This window comes from Cotesia glomerata, linkage group LG6 (assembly GCF_020080835.1).
Source record: "Cotesia glomerata isolate CgM1 linkage group LG6, MPM_Cglom_v2.3, whole genome shotgun sequence".
NCBI lineage: Eukaryota > Metazoa > Arthropoda > Insecta > Hymenoptera > Braconidae > Cotesia > Cotesia glomerata.
The window spans coordinates 10,603,699-10,622,590 of record NC_058163.1 but is presented as its reverse complement, the minus strand read 5'-3'; the positions used below and the strand labels follow the sequence as shown (position 1 = coordinate 10,622,590).

Sequence of the window (18,892 nt, the reverse complement as noted above, 5' to 3'; positions counted from 1 at the left end):
AAGGGAGGATCTAGCTACTGCTCTTCCTTCTGGTGGCTAAGGTGTTAACTATCTTCCTTCTATCTTCTGCTATTTGCTCTTTTTCTTTCGGTGGAACGCAAGTCTTTAAGGACTTCTGTTGCAAACGTGTTGGTAGCGTTCCAGGCAGCTTCTGATGACAACATTGCTTCTACTAGTGAATCTGGTTGCATTCTCTGGTTCAGGATCCTCTCCAGTTCTTCACGCTGTGGATCGAAACGAGGACATACAAAGAAGACGTGCTCCGCGTCTTCAGCAGCTCCTGGGCAGGACGGGCACTCCGAAGAGTCATCGTGCTTAAAGCGGTGTAGATACTCTCGAAAACACCCATGTCCCGACAACATCTGCGTAAGATAGTAATTGACCTCACCGTGATTCCGGTTAAGCCAAATGTCGACCCGAGGTATGAGACGGTGCGTCCACCTACCCTTCTCTGCAGTATCCCATTGTAGTTGCCATCGGCCTATGCTCTTCTGCCGTTCTTTAATTCTAAGTTCTTCCGGGCTCAGTGCAGTTGACCTTTTTCGTTGGTAAAGGGCCCGTCTTTCCTCTGCTAGAACTCTAAGAGGTAGGGTTCCAGCAATGACGCACACTGCTTCTTCTGATATAGTGCGGAAGGCACTAGCTACTCGTAGGGCACTCAGTCGGTATATTGGTCCAGCTTTTCTCCATGATTCTTGGGTTTCCAGTGCATCAGCCCAAATGGATATTCCGTAAGTGAGCACTGATGTGACTACTAATGACAATAGTAGCCTCCTGCTCTGCATTGGGCCTCCGATATTAGGCATCAGCCGTGCGAGACTAGCCCTCACTACTGACGCTTTGGCACTGACATGTTCCACCTGCTGTTTGAAGTTGAGTCGTGCATCCAGCATCACTCCCAGATAACGGATAAATGGTTGTGATGTGATTTCTTGTTCTCCGACTCTCAACTTGATGATTTCTACCGTTTTTCTGTGTGTGTGTGTGTGTGTGTGTGTGTGTGTGTGTGTGTGTGTGTGTGTGTGTGTGTAAAAGTATGTGAACCGCTTATAACTTTTGAACGCCTAAACCAATTTCATCGCGGTTTGTATCTTTCGAAAGGGCTTGACCAAACTTTGATTTTGAATACAATATAGATCTATTCGGACAAGTCAATTTTGAGAAATCTCAAAATAACCACGAAAAAAAATTTTTTCTAATGTTGTTTTTTTGGAATAACTTTTAAACGGTTGTACTGATTTTTAAAAAACTTATCAGCTTTGGACATCAAAAAACCACGTTTATCGCCTCCAATCTGGTCAAAATCAGTTTATTCGTTCGAGAGATATCGTGAACGAAAGAAAACCGAAAAAACTGTTTTTTCGAAATTGCTCCAAAATTCCTAGTTCGATCAATTCAAACTCAAACATTCCTAATGAGGCTGAAAAAACTGCGTCAAATGCTGCCAATTGCGTGAAAATAGATAAATTCATTCTAAAGTGATTGTGGTTTGAAAATTCAAAAAAAAGTGTTCTGTGAAACTTACATCAGACTTTTGAGCTCGAAGAGCTCAAAAGCATAAAAGAGCCATCCCTTTGAGCTCTAAGAGCTCAAAATTAACTGATTCAATAAATAATTTTTAAAATAAAATAAAGGATGTTTATTAAAAATATACAAAAAAAAAATTTAATAATTGTAAAAATGAAAACTTGGGCCTGCACGGAAAAGAAAACGTTTATCATCATTATTATCATCATCATTCTCATTGTTATTTTTAAATTTCTTCAAATAACGATGCACGACTTTGTAGGCCTCATTCCTCATCTTCCGCTTCTGCCCTCCATTGCTCCCTCTTTTACATTGCATCTTATCTGTAAAATATAATAATATAAGTAATGTAAATAATATAAGCCCGCTGCGCTAAATGAAAATGCCGCTTTCCGCCTCCGTCGAGGAGAAAAATACACTGATAGAAAAATAATCTTGATTCAAAAAACTTTTTTCCTTCAAAACTTGAACTCTTGAAACTAGATATAGATATATTTCTTTCAAGAATTTTTGTCTCTTGGTTCAAGATAGGTGATAACATTGATTCAACATGTTACCGACTTGTGTTAAGAATGGCTTTTTTTTTGAGTCATTCATTAATTTACTTATTTCCAATAAATAATTTTTATTTGGTATAACAATTAAAGACTATTTAGTTTTTGAAATTCACTTAGATGAATTATTTTAAGTTTTTTAAACGACAATGTTATTCTGATTGAAAAACTTAAATGTATCGATTGAACATAATATAGATCTTAAGCCAAGAAAATCTAAATCAAGACAAGAAATTCTTAAAGCAAAATAATCATTTGTCTTCCAAAATAAATTCTTAGATCAACAAAATATCTCTTGAGTCAACATAAATTTTCTATCAGTGTAGTATACACACCACGGGCAGTAAATAAGAAAGCCTCAGATCACATGTTTATTGACCTCGGACAAAAATTACATGTGATCTGAGACATTATTTATTTTACTGCCCTAGATGTGTAATATACTATTTCCAAGTCCGTAAATTATAAAAGAGAACTATAAAAATTTCGATAATTTTTTTTTTCGGTGGTTTTCTTAAGATTAATCGACAAAAAATTTTAATAAAAAATTTTCAAGCTCAAATCCAAAAACTAGACACTTAGAGCTACAATTTGCCTTTGTTTATTTTCTGTAAGACCATTTTACTACAAGTTACAGCCTGTTGAAAATCCCCCAAAAATTTGGATTTTTTTCTTGCTCCCTTAATTTTTTTAAGAAGTATATATATATATATATATACATATATATAATGCTTACCCTTTTCCATATCGTCTTGCCACTGATCACCTCCACCTCTTCCTCCACGGCCACCTTCTCCTCCACCTCTACCTCCTCTTCCACGGCCACCTTCTCCTCCATAGCCACCTCCTCCTCCTCTTCCACGTCCACCTTCTCCTCCATAGCCACCTCCTCCTCCTCCTCTACGGCCGCCTCCTGCTCCATGGTCATATTCAACTTCAACGCCACCTTCTTGTTCACGACCACCTTCTCCTTCACCCTCTCTTCCACGTCCATTTTCTCTTTCATGGCCACCTCCTCCACGGCCACCTTCTCTTCCCCCACGGTCACCTTCAGCTCTTCTTCCTTCACGACCACCTCCTCCTCTTCCACGGCCACCTCCTCTTCCACGACCACCTTCTCTTCCACAGCCATCTCCTCTTCCACGGCCACTTCCTCCTCCTCGCCCACCTCTTTCACCACCTTCTTCTCTTCCTCCTGGTCCAACTCTTCTGCCATCGCTTCCCTCATCTACTTCTTCATCATCGTCATTCTAAAAAAAAAAAAAAAATTAACAAATCATACTGCACAATTCTTTACTAGGCTTGTGCAAGACTGCTCTTAAGTTCGATAGTTGTTAGCGTCGTGTTCTATCTAGGGAGCTTGTAGCAGATAATTATTACAGGTAGAAATTGCCGATGTTGTGCAAGTCTACCACAAAGATTTGACTCGGTCTTATAACAACAAATTACATATCTGTGTCTATTCCTTTTCAAGCCATGTGCAAACATTTGCTGCATGCAAGATTCTTCAGTGCAACTATGGAAAAGTCATGTACAATTCTTGAGTCTATTTCTAGATGGAGACGCTTGTAACTATTCGTTTTGCACAAGCTCGCCTGATAGCCACGCTTTGATTTAAAGTAGTTGGATTTCAGCAGTTACAGTTAACTTGACATCAAGTTTGCCGTAAATTATTACAGTACAACAGTTGTAAACAAATTGACTAAAATCTACAGCCCCAATTTGAATACAAGTTAACACCGAACTTTTGGTTAAATTGTATTACAACTTGAATAAAATACTTGTACTGCAAGTCTTGACGTCAAATTGCAGTGTAACTTGTAGACAACTCAAATAAAAACGTTTGGTTTGCAACTTTTTTCATCAAATTAGCTACAAATTTCGGCAGTAGATTGAATAAAAGTTTGAGTTAAGATGGCTATCAGGGTCTCGCTCAAGAATTTTATTTGATTTTATGTTTCTTGGGAAGGAACTTACTGACGAATGTTTAAGGTAGTACGGTTATGAAAACAATATTTTAAGAAATCCTCGAAACTTTGAATATATAAGTCATTAAATACATAATACATATGCTGTTAAAATTTGAAAACGATTTACCGTACCTAACTTGAGATAATTGCAATTGAAAATGATATTTTTGTACATGTAACATAGGAGAAGCGTGGGAAACTGACAGTATTTTTAATTTTTTCCATCGAAGGAATTTCACCACTTTATCGAAAACCTAGTAGATTGAAGAATATGATATTTCGAACAATTATAAAAAAAATAAAAATTATTTACCGTGTAATTTTCGAGTTTAATTAAAATAAATTTCACTTTTAGAGAATCATTTTTAGGAGAAGGAATACGAAAAACAGCCGCTGGTCACTGAAACCGTAGTGTGTGTGTACATGTATAGAGAATATAGTAGTCGACGAGTACAGGATGGTGAGCCAAAATTTTTTATCTGGACTGTCGCGGAGGTACTAACCTTAACCAACAGCTTCTTCTACAACAATCCAATGGCGTTCTTTTGCCTGTTGTAGGCGTCATGGTTCTGTTGAAGAATCTTCATTATTTTCTCTACGTCAGAGGACAGTTTTTGAATAGCTGAATTAATAGAAAAAATTATAAATAAATATAAAATAAATTTCAAAAAAAATTATGAAAAGTAAAATCTACCTATCCATATCGGGTGTCGCCGAATGGCTTTTTTTAATGTTATGAGCCGACGATTAATTAATTTTTTATTTTTTTTTAATTCTCCAAACTACCACAGAAATTATCAAAAGTGTGTTTTTTTTTCAACTATTTTTTTTTCGATCTCATCGTAAAATCTTGTTGCAAGTATCAAAAAAAAAAATTCCCTTAAGTTTGGGCCCTTAATATTAATATTAAGTCCTCGGAACAGGCGTGTAAAGATTTCCCATAAAAAAAACATGGAAACTCTGATTTTTTATCTTTAAATTTCTGTATTTCACTGGCATTTTTTAGCATCGCTTCAACCATGGACTGGTTTTCTTCAGAATTAAATGCGCTACAAAAGTGTCCATTGCGGTCAAGCCGTAACTGAAACCGGCGAGGTAGTACAGACCTCTAAACTTGATTTTTCCATGAAATTCGCGTTTCCTTGCATTTATCTCCCGAATGACAAGAGCTATACAAAAAATGTGAATGAAAAATTTGTAAAAAATTCAATTTCCTACAAAAAAGTCTCGAGCACCAAGTCGCTAAAATCACTAGTTTTGAAGATATTTAATGATATTTTTAAAAGATATTTCTTATAATTTGACGCAATTTTCGATGAAAATTTGAAATTACAAAAAATTTATTATTTGATATCACTGAAAATATTGATTTTAGCGATTTTGTGCCTAAAACTTTTTTGTAGGAAATTGAATTTTCTACAAGTTTGTCATTGACATTTTTTGTATAGCTCTTGTCATTCGGAAGATAAATGCAAGGAAACGCGAATTTCATGGAAAAATCAAGTTTAGAGGCCTGTACTACCTCGCCGGTTTCAGTTACGGCTTGACCGCAATAGACACTTTTGTAGCGCATTTAATTCTGAACAAAATCAGTCCATGGATGAAACGATGCTAGAACATGGCACTGAAATACAGAAATTTACCGATAAAAAATCAGAGTTTCCATGTTTTTTTAATAGGAAATCTTTACACGCCTAGGTCGAGGACTTAATATTAATATTAAGGGCCTGAACTTTCAGGGAATTTTTTTTGGGTACTTGCAACTAAATTTCACGATGAGACCGAAGAAAAAAAGTAGTTGAAATAAAATGCACCCTAATATATATATATATATATATATATATATATATATATATATATATATATATATATATATATATATATATATATATATAGATATTTATAGGTATATAGATATATACAAACATACATACATACTTAAATACATTTGTAAACTTGTGAGCCAATGCGATTTTTCTACATTACTCGATGTAATGACAAAATTTTTTCTAAATTACGACATGAAACCGGCTACAACAGATAGATTTCTAAAGAAATCTACCTAAAAAACGTTATTTCTAGAGTTATTGCATCAAAAAATTTCTTTTTTACCCGTTACATCTGGATTGCCTAGATTGAAATTTGAAAGAGTTTCCGTCAGCTCAATCTCTTCTTTAGACATGTTAATGTTTTATAGTTTATGCTGAAAAAAATTAGTTTGCACTGTTAAATTTTAAGTTTTAAATAACATTAATAACCCAAGCGTCACAAAAAAAAATGTTGACTTTTTGGTAGATTTTATTCAACAAGAAGTTAAAAAATTAATAATCGTCAAATTAAATTCAACAAAACATTAACAAAAAAAATTTATGCCGCTTGGGTAGTATTTATCTTCATTGCTTTAAAATATTCAATATAACGTACATAATCTTCAGTAAAAAAATGAATATTTGTCTTACCTCTTTTGACAGCTAATGTATAAATTTTGATATTCATTTATTTCTTTTAAAATATAGTAATCACAGTACCAACAAGTACTCAATACTTCTTTTTATATGTTTGCAAGCTTGTTTTGGTGCATTACCATTGGAAGTTAAAAGTCTATCACCAATGAACACATTATCCTCAAGCATTTTATAATTGGCCATATATTTATATATATTTGTTTGTACTCACAGCGCCATAAGTCTAAAGAGGCTAAGATGTCACTGCTGCTACTATTTAAGTATTAATCTGCTAGATGGCAGTTGTGGTATCTTCTTATTTGTTACCAAGGGAAATACCCATAGAACAAAAAGTACTAATCATGCCTGCTATCATACAGATAAATATTTTATAATTATAAATAATTATTTATTTAATATAATATTCTATAAAATATTTATTTTGTATTTTACTTCAAGGTTTTATATTGCTACTCATGATACCAACTCCACTAACTTGAATATTTGTAATTTTTTATTTATTACAAAAACTTATGAAAATTAATTTTTATTATCGCAGTTACTTTGTTCATGTCTTTTAAATAAATATAAAAACAATGTAATCATATTAAATGACTTTTCAACGGGCAATTAATATTTATTTTTTTATTATTTTTATTTTTTATCTCTCGTCAAGTACTGAATTTTTGATTCACGTTGTATTAAAATTTAAATTTGCATCTCATTTGTTTTTTTATGTCATTTGACATATTGACAAATTGAGCTTTTTTTCAAGTGATAAAAATTAAAAAATTACTGTGATTAATTTATATTTACATAAATAATAATGCCTTTATTAAAAAAAAATAAGTCTTTTGGTAAAAACCATGAGCCGTATCAAAAAAGAAGTTTAAACAACCGTATGAAGAAGTATGTATTATTAAATTATTGTATTATTACTATTACTACGCTATTTCTATTTTTTAATAACTGTCAAAAATCAAAATACGGTAAAAAAAAATTGAATAGTTAGAAAAAAAATATTTCATCTTTGATATTTGTTAAATAATTAATCTCTTAGGTTGATAAATATAGAAAATGTTGATATACATTTAAAAAAAAAATCACTCTTTTTCCACTTGTATCTAGAATAAATTTTGATTGGAAAAACTTATTAACTTTCTATAAAGTTCATATAAAAGCCCATCAAGAAGCTTTAATTTGCACATATTACTATAATCATAGGCTTATAATTACTAAATCTATATGGGTCATACCATATTAAATCAGCCAATAGTTGGAATCGACTGCTTTCGATTTGGTTAAATTTTGGTCAGAAGTTTTCTTTTATCATATTACGAAGTTCTGCCAAAAAAAAAATTTTTTTTTCAATAGATATGCAAAAGCAAAATTTCGCAATTCTCCCAGTTTTTCAATTTTGTTTTTGGAATATCTCGAACGCTATTATAGACACAGGAATGAGCTTTCGTTGTACTGATCTTAAAAGATCCTGAAATTTTTGAAAAGGGGTTTTTTTTTTCAAAATGATAAATTTTTGAATTTCAAAAAAAAATTTTTTTTTGTTTTTTGCTACTTCTAAATGATAAAAAAGTTAACAGATATATAATATTGTAGTTGACCAGTCTAGGGTTAAAAACCAAAAACGCCTCTCCAAAAATTCCAGAATCTTTTAAGATCAGTACAAGGTATTATACAAAAAAAATTGAGCCAAAATTTTATTGGCGCTCGTCATATTTGACGATTTTCAAAAATTCAAAATTTGACAACTTTGGCATTTTTCAAAATTTTTTTATAAAATATTTCTTTATCAATAGCCCCAAGTGTGCCTTTCAAACAAACGAAAGCTCATTCCTGTATCTATAATAGTGTTTGAGATATTACAGAAAAAAAAATCGAAAAACTGGAAAAATCGCGAAATTTTGAATTTGCATATCTTTTGAAAAAAAAATTTTTATTTTTTTTCCTTTTGCAGAACTAGACTTTGAACTTTGCAAACAAGAAAAAAGTGGTTTGTACATTTGACCAGACCTACCTAGGGTAATGTGTTTCGATGCACTAAATCAGAATTTGTGGTAAGTTTAGTCCGCACATGACCTAAATTTTTAGTATACTGCGAAAAACCTTCAGAAATAGCTAAAAATCGCAAAAAATTACAATCATGTAAGCAAAAGAATTTTTTCGTCTTAAATGGATTTCGTATCACCGACAGAAATACCGAAATAGGAAAGGAAACGAAAAAGAAATCCGCTGCGTAGATCATTTGTACTCGGAAAAAATTAAATAATAGCAGTTACTATCTACTTATGGTAAAAAATTTTACCATAAACCCTATGGTAGTGAATACTATCTAGATGATTGTAGAAATCATCTAGATGGTAGCATCTACCATATTTATAATAACTGTTACAATCTTGTATCTAAACTAGAGTTAGTTACCATTATCACCCTAAATGGTATATATATATATATATATATATATATTAGAAGAAAAATATAGGTATTATTCTTATTAATTGATGGGATTAGTTCTTATCCAATTCTATAATTTAGATGAAAAATATACAAATAATATGTGGCACAAACTATTCGTTACATGATTGGTTGAAGGTAATTATAATATACAAAAACGACACAACAATATATCAAAAACCATACAATATACAATACAATATCATATTATATTATATACAAATTATATATACAAAATATATACAAATTATATACAATATTATAAAATTATAATACTTTTTCAAGTTTAGTTATAAATTATAAATTATAAATAATAGTTAAAAAAAAAAAATGTATAATATATGTACAAAACTTAGTACAGTTCACTAGATTTTTAACGTTATAAGGTTGCACTCTACACTGAAATACAAAAGGAGCGTCTACACTCACTGTACTATGTAATGCCTCTAGATACATCCAGCAGATGACGCTACCAGCAGTGAAGTACAAATTTAAATGTAATTTAAATTATATTAAATTATTTTATTAATTCATAATTTAGATAGTGAACACTGTCCAAATTAGAAAGCTTAGGTTCCGTATCGTTGAATATTTATTTTATAGAGTATATTTTGTTTCAAATAAATGTAAGCTATTGTCGAGTACAAAGGGACATTGTAGTTGAGTTCTGAGAAACCTTAGGTACTTGAGATTCTGAGGAAAAGCCATAAAAGACACGTGTGAGAAAAATTCTATGATCCCTTGTTTCAACGACTAAATAATAACGTAACAAATATCTAACAAAGAATAAGATCGTTAAATAACATATTTTTGTTAAACTTGCTTTAATATAATATTGCAACAAAATATATAAAAATTAAACTCACAATTTATATCCTGTATCCAACTTATAAATAATTATTAATTAATGTTAAAAGAATAAGATTTTATAAAATAATATTATTAAATGATATTTATCTCTTACATTAACTATTAAACTATTTCATTGTTTTAATAAATTATAGATTGATAGAAATAGTAATAAGCTTAATCTAATTTGCAAAATACAAATATTAACCCACTGCAATATATATAATTTATAAATAAATGTATGTAAATATAATAGAAATATATTATATAATAGTGTGAAAATTATTCCTTTCCCGCGCTGAAACCGAGTATTTTAATACTCCCGGGCGAAAGAACTACAGTAAGTAAAGTTTTCAATAAATAAAAATAACATCCACTAGATGGAAGCATAACAACTATAAAAAAAATTACTATTGCCGTGGAATTCCACAGTTCCACAATAGAGACATCTTAATTTTTTTGTCGTTAAGTTGCATGAATGACTTTTTATAATATCTAATCTATACCCTTATTGATGTAGACTGCATATACACTTGTATAGACTCCATACCCCCACTATTTTCCCTACACCCAATTTGCCGCTCAACATGCTACTAGCGTCCTTTCCGATCCGGACTTCTAGCAGGCAGGACGTCGCTCGTGATTTTGTACAAAAATTTGAAATGGCTGCCGTTAACAGACAGGCGATGTTAGACGGATTTACGTTTGACGAATAAATAGCTAATTGGGTTACGAATGACCCTACTGTGTAAATATTACTTTCAAAATAATATTAATTAAATATAATATAATATTTTTAATTATTTTGATAGTGGGTAGTTATTATCAAATTGCATTTCTAATTTTTTTCCGTTGCTACACGTGCAAAATGTTTTATAATTCGCTTATAACGATTTATTCATTCAAAAGATTTCGAAAAAATATCAGTCTTTTGCTATGTATTTGTTAATAATAACTAAATGAATAGTCAATTAAATGCATGCATTATGAGATTTCTCGATCGTATTTCATTTATATGTGGTGATTTCAGAGAATTGAAAGGATTCGTGGACAAGATTGAAGGCACCAAAAGAGTGCCGGTATCAAAAGGAAGCACAGAGATGACATCGTTGTACAAGATCATCGTAAGCAATGGGAGTTCCAGCAAGGTGCGCGTCCTTTTCTGGGGACAAATGGCCACTGTCCATTCGGCCAACATTCGTGACCGATCGGTAAGTTTTAGTATTTAATAGTACATAATCTTACTCTCAATTTTTTTATTAAAAATTAGTAATTAGAATTATAAATTGTAATAATAGTTTTTCAGTCGATTTTTTTTATTTAAAGTATATTATTAATTAAACCATAAAATTTTAATTATCGATCGAAAACCAAAAATTTAAGTCGATTAAAAATTTAGGAAACTAATAAAAATTATTTTTAAAAAATAAAAAATAAAAATTATTGATTAAAAAAAAAGCAAAATTGAAATCAATATTTAAAAAAATCAAAATTATTGATTAAAAACAAATTTAAGTCAAATAAGTAAAAAAAAAATTAAAATTATTAAAAAAAAAAATACAAATTATTGATCAAAAAAAAAAAATTGAAATTAATATTTAAAAAAATCAAAATTATCGATTAAAAACAAATTTAAGTCGAATAAAAATTGAAATCAAATGGAAGAAAGAAAAATCCACAATAGAAATAGGAAAATTAGAATTGGACATTGTACTAATAGTTTTGCGGGAAATTTTTTTTATTCATGAGTAAATGAAAAAATTTTAGTTTTTAAAAAAATTAAATCAAAATTATTATAGAAAAAAACTCAAATTATTGATTTTTATAAAGAAAAATTGATATTTAAAAAAAATCAAAGTTATTGATTAAAAACAAAAAATCAAAGTCGAAAAAAAATTTTAAACAAAACTAAAATGAAATAAAAATAAAAAAAATTACAGTAGAAAGAAGAAAAGTAATTATCAGTTAGGCTTTGTAACTTTCTCTGTGATTCATTAATTTTTTTGTCAATTTAAAAATGATGATTTGGCAAATTCTTAAAATTTTTTAATTTTATTCTTTAACTTGGAAATTTAGCTTCATTATTATTATGATGGACTTAATAGGTTATTGCAATTGAACGGGCAAAAACAACTCAAGGAAATGTCACTTTGAATAACCCGTATGAAGCTATTGGGCCCTTAGAGTTGACTCTTAACAATTTTTCTGCGGTGAATATCCCGGGAGACCTTTTTGATGAGGTTATCGACGATGCTCCAATTGAAGTAGTACGTTTGATCGACGCACCCAATTATAAGAAAAAGATGTGTAAGTATTTATACTATCGATAAAATAATTTTATTATTTCAACGAATAATGTTATTAATTTGATCCTCTTTATGTTTTCTTAGACGTCCTAGCATGGGTGAAACTTTCATTCGGCCCAGTTACATTGTACGGTAGTACACATGGTAGTGGTGCAATAATCGACGGTAATTATCGGCTGCGAGTACAAATTGCAAACTACGTGACAAATCCATTACTGGTCAAAGGCGTATATGTTGTGATGCCTTTTCCGGCACTGGCGTCGACAGGACCGGATCAGGTCAACAAAATTAATTGGCCTACCTGGTTCGTAGATTTGGTTGGGCGCCAGGAACTCAATGCTCCACGGGTCAATCTCGCTGTTGATCTTCGTTGGGCGGCGGGTCAGTGTTAAAGAGATTCAAAAATCGAATAACGGCAATCGACGGACAAAGAAATCGAAATTGGACGAGGGGATCGGTTAATCAGAGCAACAACAATAAAAAAAAATAATTGAGGCGTGCACTTCTAATCCAGCAACGGTTTATTCAACAACAAATATATTCTGTCGGCAATGTCGCATTAATAACAAAACTTATTTTAACGCAAAAATAATTCTAACGCCAAAACTAGTAATACGCAATGATTCAACATTTCAAAATAAAACAAATTACAAAAAAAAAAAAATATTCGAGTAACCAAAAATCAAATTACAAAGTCTTTTCTTAAAACAAAATTAATTAACTCAACTCGCCAAATTTATTCAAAAATTTTCAAAACAAATAATTAATTCAACTCGACAAATCTATTCAAAAATTTTCAAAACAAATAATTAATTCAACTCGCCAAATTTATTCAAAAATGTTCAAAACAAATAATTAATTCAACTCGCAAAATTTATTCCAAAATTTTCAAAACCAATAATTAATTCAACTCGCAAAATTTATTCCAAAATTTTCAAAACAAATAATTAACTCAACTCGCCAAATTTATTCAAAAATTAAAAAGGAAATAATTATTTCAATCGCAAAATTTTATCAAAAATTTCAATCGCAAAATTTTATCAAACATTTCAATTGCCAAATTTAATAACAAAATCTCAATCGCAAAACTTTATCAAAAATCACAACCGCAAAATTTATTTACGAAGTCTTCTCTTTTTTTTTTTTTTTTATTAAAAAAAAATAATAATTTCAATCGAAAAATTCAACCAATAATTTCAATCGCAAAATTTTTTAATACACAAATTTCTAGAGAATATAATAAATTCAATCGCAAAAACCTAATAAAGATCTCAAAATTATCCAAAATAATTCAAATCGCCAAATGGTTCAACATTGACAAGAAAAAAAAAAATTATGCGAAGTATTCGAATTAGTCAACTTATTTTGCAAAGCAATCTACTAAGCCGCTTTGTCGGGTATTTGAAGCTCGAGGTAGGTAAACAGTACTTATAATCCCGACCAAATATTCCACACATACAAACACGTGACTCAACGGTACCGTGCCGCAGAGTGTCGTCACTAAGCTTCAAAAATACCGCACGGAATTTATTTAATTCCGTGCAACTCGAATTATAAACAAATTATTTTAACACGACGAAATTCGTGGTGATGACACCCTGGCGCTAATAAAGACAGCGACCAGACTTACCCTGCAGCTACCGTAGACGTCTCGGGCGATGCTGGGTAAATAGGCGAAGTTGGCGGCAAAACTGACGGAAGAGCGTCGATATCTCGGCGATGGCGTGTCCGGGGTCGTAGTGTCCAAATTAATTCGGCGAAATATTTCACAATAATGTACACAATTGTACTCACGTCAGCGACAAATTAAAAAAAAAAAATTAAACAGCAAAAATAATCAAAAAGAGAACTGCACGATGCCACAGTCACGGCGTCCAGATCAGAATTCCTCGTTAATAAGGCTGCCTCCCCGGCAACACATGCTCTTTTCTTTTCGGTTCGTTCCCAAAAACTCGCATACAATCAGCTCACAGCTTCTTCTAGCCGGCCGTTGTATTACGGGATGCGTCCAGTATTCCGTTGCGATCGATGATTGGTCGATACTTCGATTAGTGATCAGCCTCGTGTTCAGATGGCGCCTCGCATACTTGTTGTTGATCGCTCTCCGTCGTCATTGGTCCATTCAAATTTTCTCGTCGTTCCATCCTCGCGGCCAGATGTCGCGTTGATCGTCGATGGCTCGTAGAAATTCGCGGGTCGTCTGATCGCTATAGTCTAGTCTCACTCACTCATGCATTCAACAATAGTTCACACTCATTCCGGTATTCTTTTTATTTGAATTTTTAATTTAAATTCGGCGCGTTTTCTTTTACTAATTTTACCTCGAGCTTGTCATTCTGATCGGGAGGCTGCTTGGGGCGACACAGGCGCGTCGAATCTCTGCTTTTCCTCATCTTAGCCAACCTAATAATTTTAAAACTCGGAATTTAAAATTTTAGAAAATTTTTCCCATGTCACAATGTTAAAGTATTGTGTCAGAGCTCCGTTAATACAAGTACGTATTAATTATTTTCTATTATTATTTAACTTATAGTAAATTGATATTACGATGAAAATATTAATCTATTAGGAAAATTTTTTAACGAAAGTTATAAGAAATTTAATATTCGATAATAAATGCTTGTAAGATCTTCTTAGACGACGAATGGAATGCTCATTATTTTGTTTTTCTTTTTTTTTTTATTACAGAGGGAAACTCTTATCTGATAGTACGCAACAGTGATGATATTGTTATTGCACCAGGCAAACCTGCCATGACTGCAGCCGAGCTCCACAAATCAGGATTCGTTACACCTAAAAGAAGCTCTCAAGAAGATCAAGGAGGAGTCCCAAAAAAGGTTGCTCCTTTTGGATAAAAATCTGTCTAAGCGTTTACCGGTCTCTTTTACTTAATTTAAAAATGAGACTTTAATATTTTAAATTATCTTTTATTATTTTAGTCATTGATAGTAATTATACGATGACAAGTTTATTTTACTTTTAAAACTATATAATTCTATGGTTGATTTCTTAATTCTTATCTATAATTTTTTTCTATTTTATATTGGCACTCTATAGTGTTGTATTTCGAGTTTTATAATAGTAATGATTTTTTTTTACATTGCACTGACACTCTATAGTGTCGTATTACAAGTTTTATAACTCTAATAACTCTAATGGCGTTAATTCAATCAAAATATTTTTTTTTACTTTTTATTAGCACTCTGTAGTGTTGTATTTCAATTTATATAATCGTAGTGAAGTTAATTATTTAAAAATATGTTTTAATACTTATAAGACTATTGCCAATTTTTTTTAAAATCAAGTCTTTAAATCACAATTATTTTCATAAAACGGGAAACGATAAATTTTAGTGTAATGTATAAGTATAACTTTAATTGTTAACTAATTATACTGATAGATTCTAATTATATTTTATTAACGATAGGTCATCTAATGATAATAGTTTATTATCAGTATTATTCTTGAAAGTGTTTCGCTAAATATTTGAGTTCGTAAACTATAATTAAAATTTTAATCTAATAACAATTGTGGTACTTGACGATAAATATTAGAATGTATGACATGAATAAATTGTCATAAATAATATTAAGGCAAATTTTTGAAGCTTAATTTCAAAAAGGATCATACAGGAATAATAATAATAATTTGCGACGTTATATCATCTCCATAATCTGTATGGGGTTCAGCGATGTCATGTGACAAAATCTTAGTGTGTTTATAATAAAAACTGATACATACCTAACACTATTAATGAAACTATAATTGTAACTTTAATTATAACTATAACGATAACTATAACTATAACTATAACCATTATAGTTGCTATTACTGTTGTTATTGCTATTTTCTACGCATCTCAGTTAAGTTATAAATCTGTAGTCTATCTCCTATACTTATAACTCAACGGTAGCAGTAACACAATAATTAGTAAACTAAAAATTAATAAATTAATAACAAAAATACTACACAACAATATGAATACTACAATAGTATATTACACACCTGTGGCAAGAAAATGAGAAATGTCTCAGAACACATATATGTTGCCCGAGGCGAAGCCGAGGTCGACATATATGTGATCTGAGATATTTATTATTTTCCTGCCATAGGTTTGTATACTATTTTTCTGTCCGACAGAGGCGGAAAGCGGCAATTTCGTTTAGCGCAGCGGGCCGAAAGTTGCCACTTTCCGCCTGGAGGGCAGAAAAAAATATATAAATACAGAAATATTAATGAAAACCAAATAAATTGACCAATTAATGACAAAACAACAATTACAAAACTAAACAACACTAGAATGAGATAAAAAACCGAATATAATAAAATCAAAATAAGACCAAAAATTTGAATACAATATAAAACAACTAAATTAAATTAAATATATTACAGAAATTTTTTGATAATATTGTAAGTAAGCAATAACAAACATTTCTAAAAGGAATTTTAAATATTAATTTTCTATTATAAGTTTAATACAAATACTAAAGCATATACTTTATGTTAAGCATATGCTTTATTCTAATTATTGGAAACTATTATGAAATTTTTTGCTAATTAGGTAAATGTATTATTTAATTTAAATCAATTACTTCTTTCTAGGTATTTATATGTTTGTATTTTATTACGTGAAATTAAATTTTATAATAAATAAAATTCATATAACTCAATAACGCTTGATTCTTTTCATTTTCATTTATTAATTTTGAAGTTATTAAGGATTATTATATTTCTAAGTAATTCTACAAATAATAGTTTTTTTCATTGTTTTCAATTTTTAAGTGACGATGGGTCGAAGAAAAATTGAACGAACGCCAGCCGAAGAAGAAGACATTAAAAGATCACGTAATGAAAAAAGAAAAACAAGCAGGTATAATAAACGTAATATGCAAGAGAAAAAATTACATTGTCATAACGGCGTATCTAATATGAATACTTTAAATTCGCAAAATATTGATGACATTGTGCAAAATGTTGCAACACCTGAAAATACATGCTCTCCCTTGAATTCCACTGCTTATGATATTATAAATAATATTCAGAATATCCATCAACGTCGAGAGATACATCAACATCCAGAATCGCAGAATATGAAAGTGAAAACTCTGGCTGTATGCATTCGTCTGATTTATCTTCAATTCTTCCTGTAAGATTAGAAACCTCTTGTACAAGAAATGATTCTTCATTATCATCATACTCTGATCATAACTATTGTTATCCTTCAATCCTAAACTGTATTACATCTAATGTCCCTTCTCAACAAAATGATACATCATCCTTTACGTATTCGCAATCTCAACATCAACTCACTGACCATGATTATTCCCATCCATTGGTTTTAGATTCAACGATATCACATAATCATTTAGAGCATCACAGCATAATAAACAATACGTTTTCTTCCAGTGCCGCTTCAGTAAACGAAAATTCCAATTATAATGAACCTTTAGATCAAATAAACGTAAATAATGTAGCCAATGAAGATACGAGTTCAGAACATTACATAGGTAAAATGATTGTAAAGTGTCGGCATTGTACTGCAAAACATTTTACTGCTGGAAAAGTTGCTAATAAATATGATTCTTTCAATGACTGTTGTCGACATGGTGAAGTAAACTTAGGCCTTGAACGAGATCCTCCAGAATTATTAAAAACATTGTTTTCAGGAACTCATGTGAAGTCTAAAAATTTCTTTGACTGTATTCGAAATTATAACAATCCATTCTCTTTCGCTTCTTTCAATGCTAATTTGGCTAATTTTTCATCCTAAAGACGTGGCCCATATTGCTTTAAAATCCAAGGCCAAATCTATTATCAAGTAAATACATCATTGTATCCATCTCCAAATGAATCTCCCAGTTATGGACAATTATTTATTGTAGATACTAATGAAGCAGCTGAGTGTAGATCTGCACGAAATATTAATTGTGAGGTAGACCTTTTGAAAGCTATTGACAACACGTTACGACACCATAACGTTTTTGCACGATCATATGAGATGATGAAAGATGTTTTGAAAGACAATTCAACAATTGACTCAGACGGCAATGCTATTGAACCTGAATTGAATTTAATTTTCACACTAAAACCCGGTATGGACGCGCGTCGTTATAATTTTCAGAGGATTAATGAAGTTGCTGCTGTTTTTTCTACTACAGCTGATGGTGAAATCCCTGAATCATATGTTACAGTTCAAAATAAGACAACCAAATCTTTCCAATTTTTAAGCACTATGGATCCTAATACCGAACCCTGGATTTATCCCCTTTTTTATCCATATGGTAATCAAGGATGGCATAAATCAATACCTTATCAATACAAAACCCATCGAACAGTGACTCGTGCGGATTATTACAAATATAAATTGGCTATTAGAGATAATTTTAATATCTTTCTTATGGGACGACGTTTAACACAACAATGGGTAGTCGATAGTTACGTCAAGATTGAGAAAGACAGATTGAATTATTGTAAATTTAACCAAAAGAAACTACGAGCTGAATCTTATCAAGGTTTAATAGATCATCTACGATCGCAAAATACCAGTAATAATACAAGTTCAAATATCGGGAAAATTATTATTTTACCGTCCAGTTTTTATGGTTCACCACGAAATATAATACAACATTATCAAGATGCAATGTCAATTGTTCGTCAATTTGGAAAACCAGACGTATTTCTTACTATGACATGTAATCCGAAGTGGCGTGAAATTTCAGAGAACTTATTACCTGGACAAACTGCATCGGATAGACCGGATTTAGTTGCACGAG

The 18,892-nt window shown here is 31.0% G+C and overlaps 2 protein-coding genes across 4 annotated transcripts; one reads left to right on the top strand and one right to left on the bottom strand.

The window, feature by feature from the left end:
- Nucleotides 1-1,665: 1,665 nt before the first annotated feature.
- LOC123267898 (glycine-rich cell wall structural protein 1.0-like) lies at nucleotides 1,666-6,684 on the bottom strand. The gene is made up of 3 exons (XM_044732786.1): nucleotides 6,580-6,684; nucleotides 2,818-3,331; nucleotides 1,666-1,850 (listed from the first exon to the last, which is right to left on the bottom strand). The coding sequence occupies exons 1-3, from the start codon at nucleotides 6,682-6,684 to the stop codon at nucleotides 1,666-1,668; spliced, it is 804 nt and encodes a 267-aa protein (XP_044588721.1).
- A 3,723-nt stretch (nucleotides 6,685-10,407) lies between these two features.
- Nucleotides 10,408-15,344, top strand: LOC123267346. Of its 3 annotated transcripts, XM_044731918.1 has the most exons (6): nucleotides 10,408-10,561; nucleotides 10,844-11,024; nucleotides 11,919-12,120; nucleotides 12,204-12,352; nucleotides 14,580-14,613; nucleotides 14,808-15,341. In XM_044731918.1, the coding sequence occupies exons 2-6, from the start codon at nucleotides 10,914-10,916 to the stop codon at nucleotides 14,972-14,974; spliced, it is 663 nt and encodes a 220-aa protein (XP_044587853.1). In that variant the 5' UTR covers nucleotides 10,408-10,561; nucleotides 10,844-10,913; the 3' UTR covers nucleotides 14,975-15,341. The 3 variants fall into 3 exon arrangements, with proteins under 3 accessions (XP_044587853.1, XP_044587852.1, XP_044587855.1); XM_044731917.1 differs by lacking the exon at nucleotides 14,580-14,613 and having other exon boundaries at nucleotides 12,204-12,500; nucleotides 14,808-15,344; XM_044731920.1 differs by lacking the exon at nucleotides 14,580-14,613 and having other exon boundaries at nucleotides 12,204-12,284.
- Nucleotides 15,345-18,892: the final 3,548 nt, after the last annotated feature.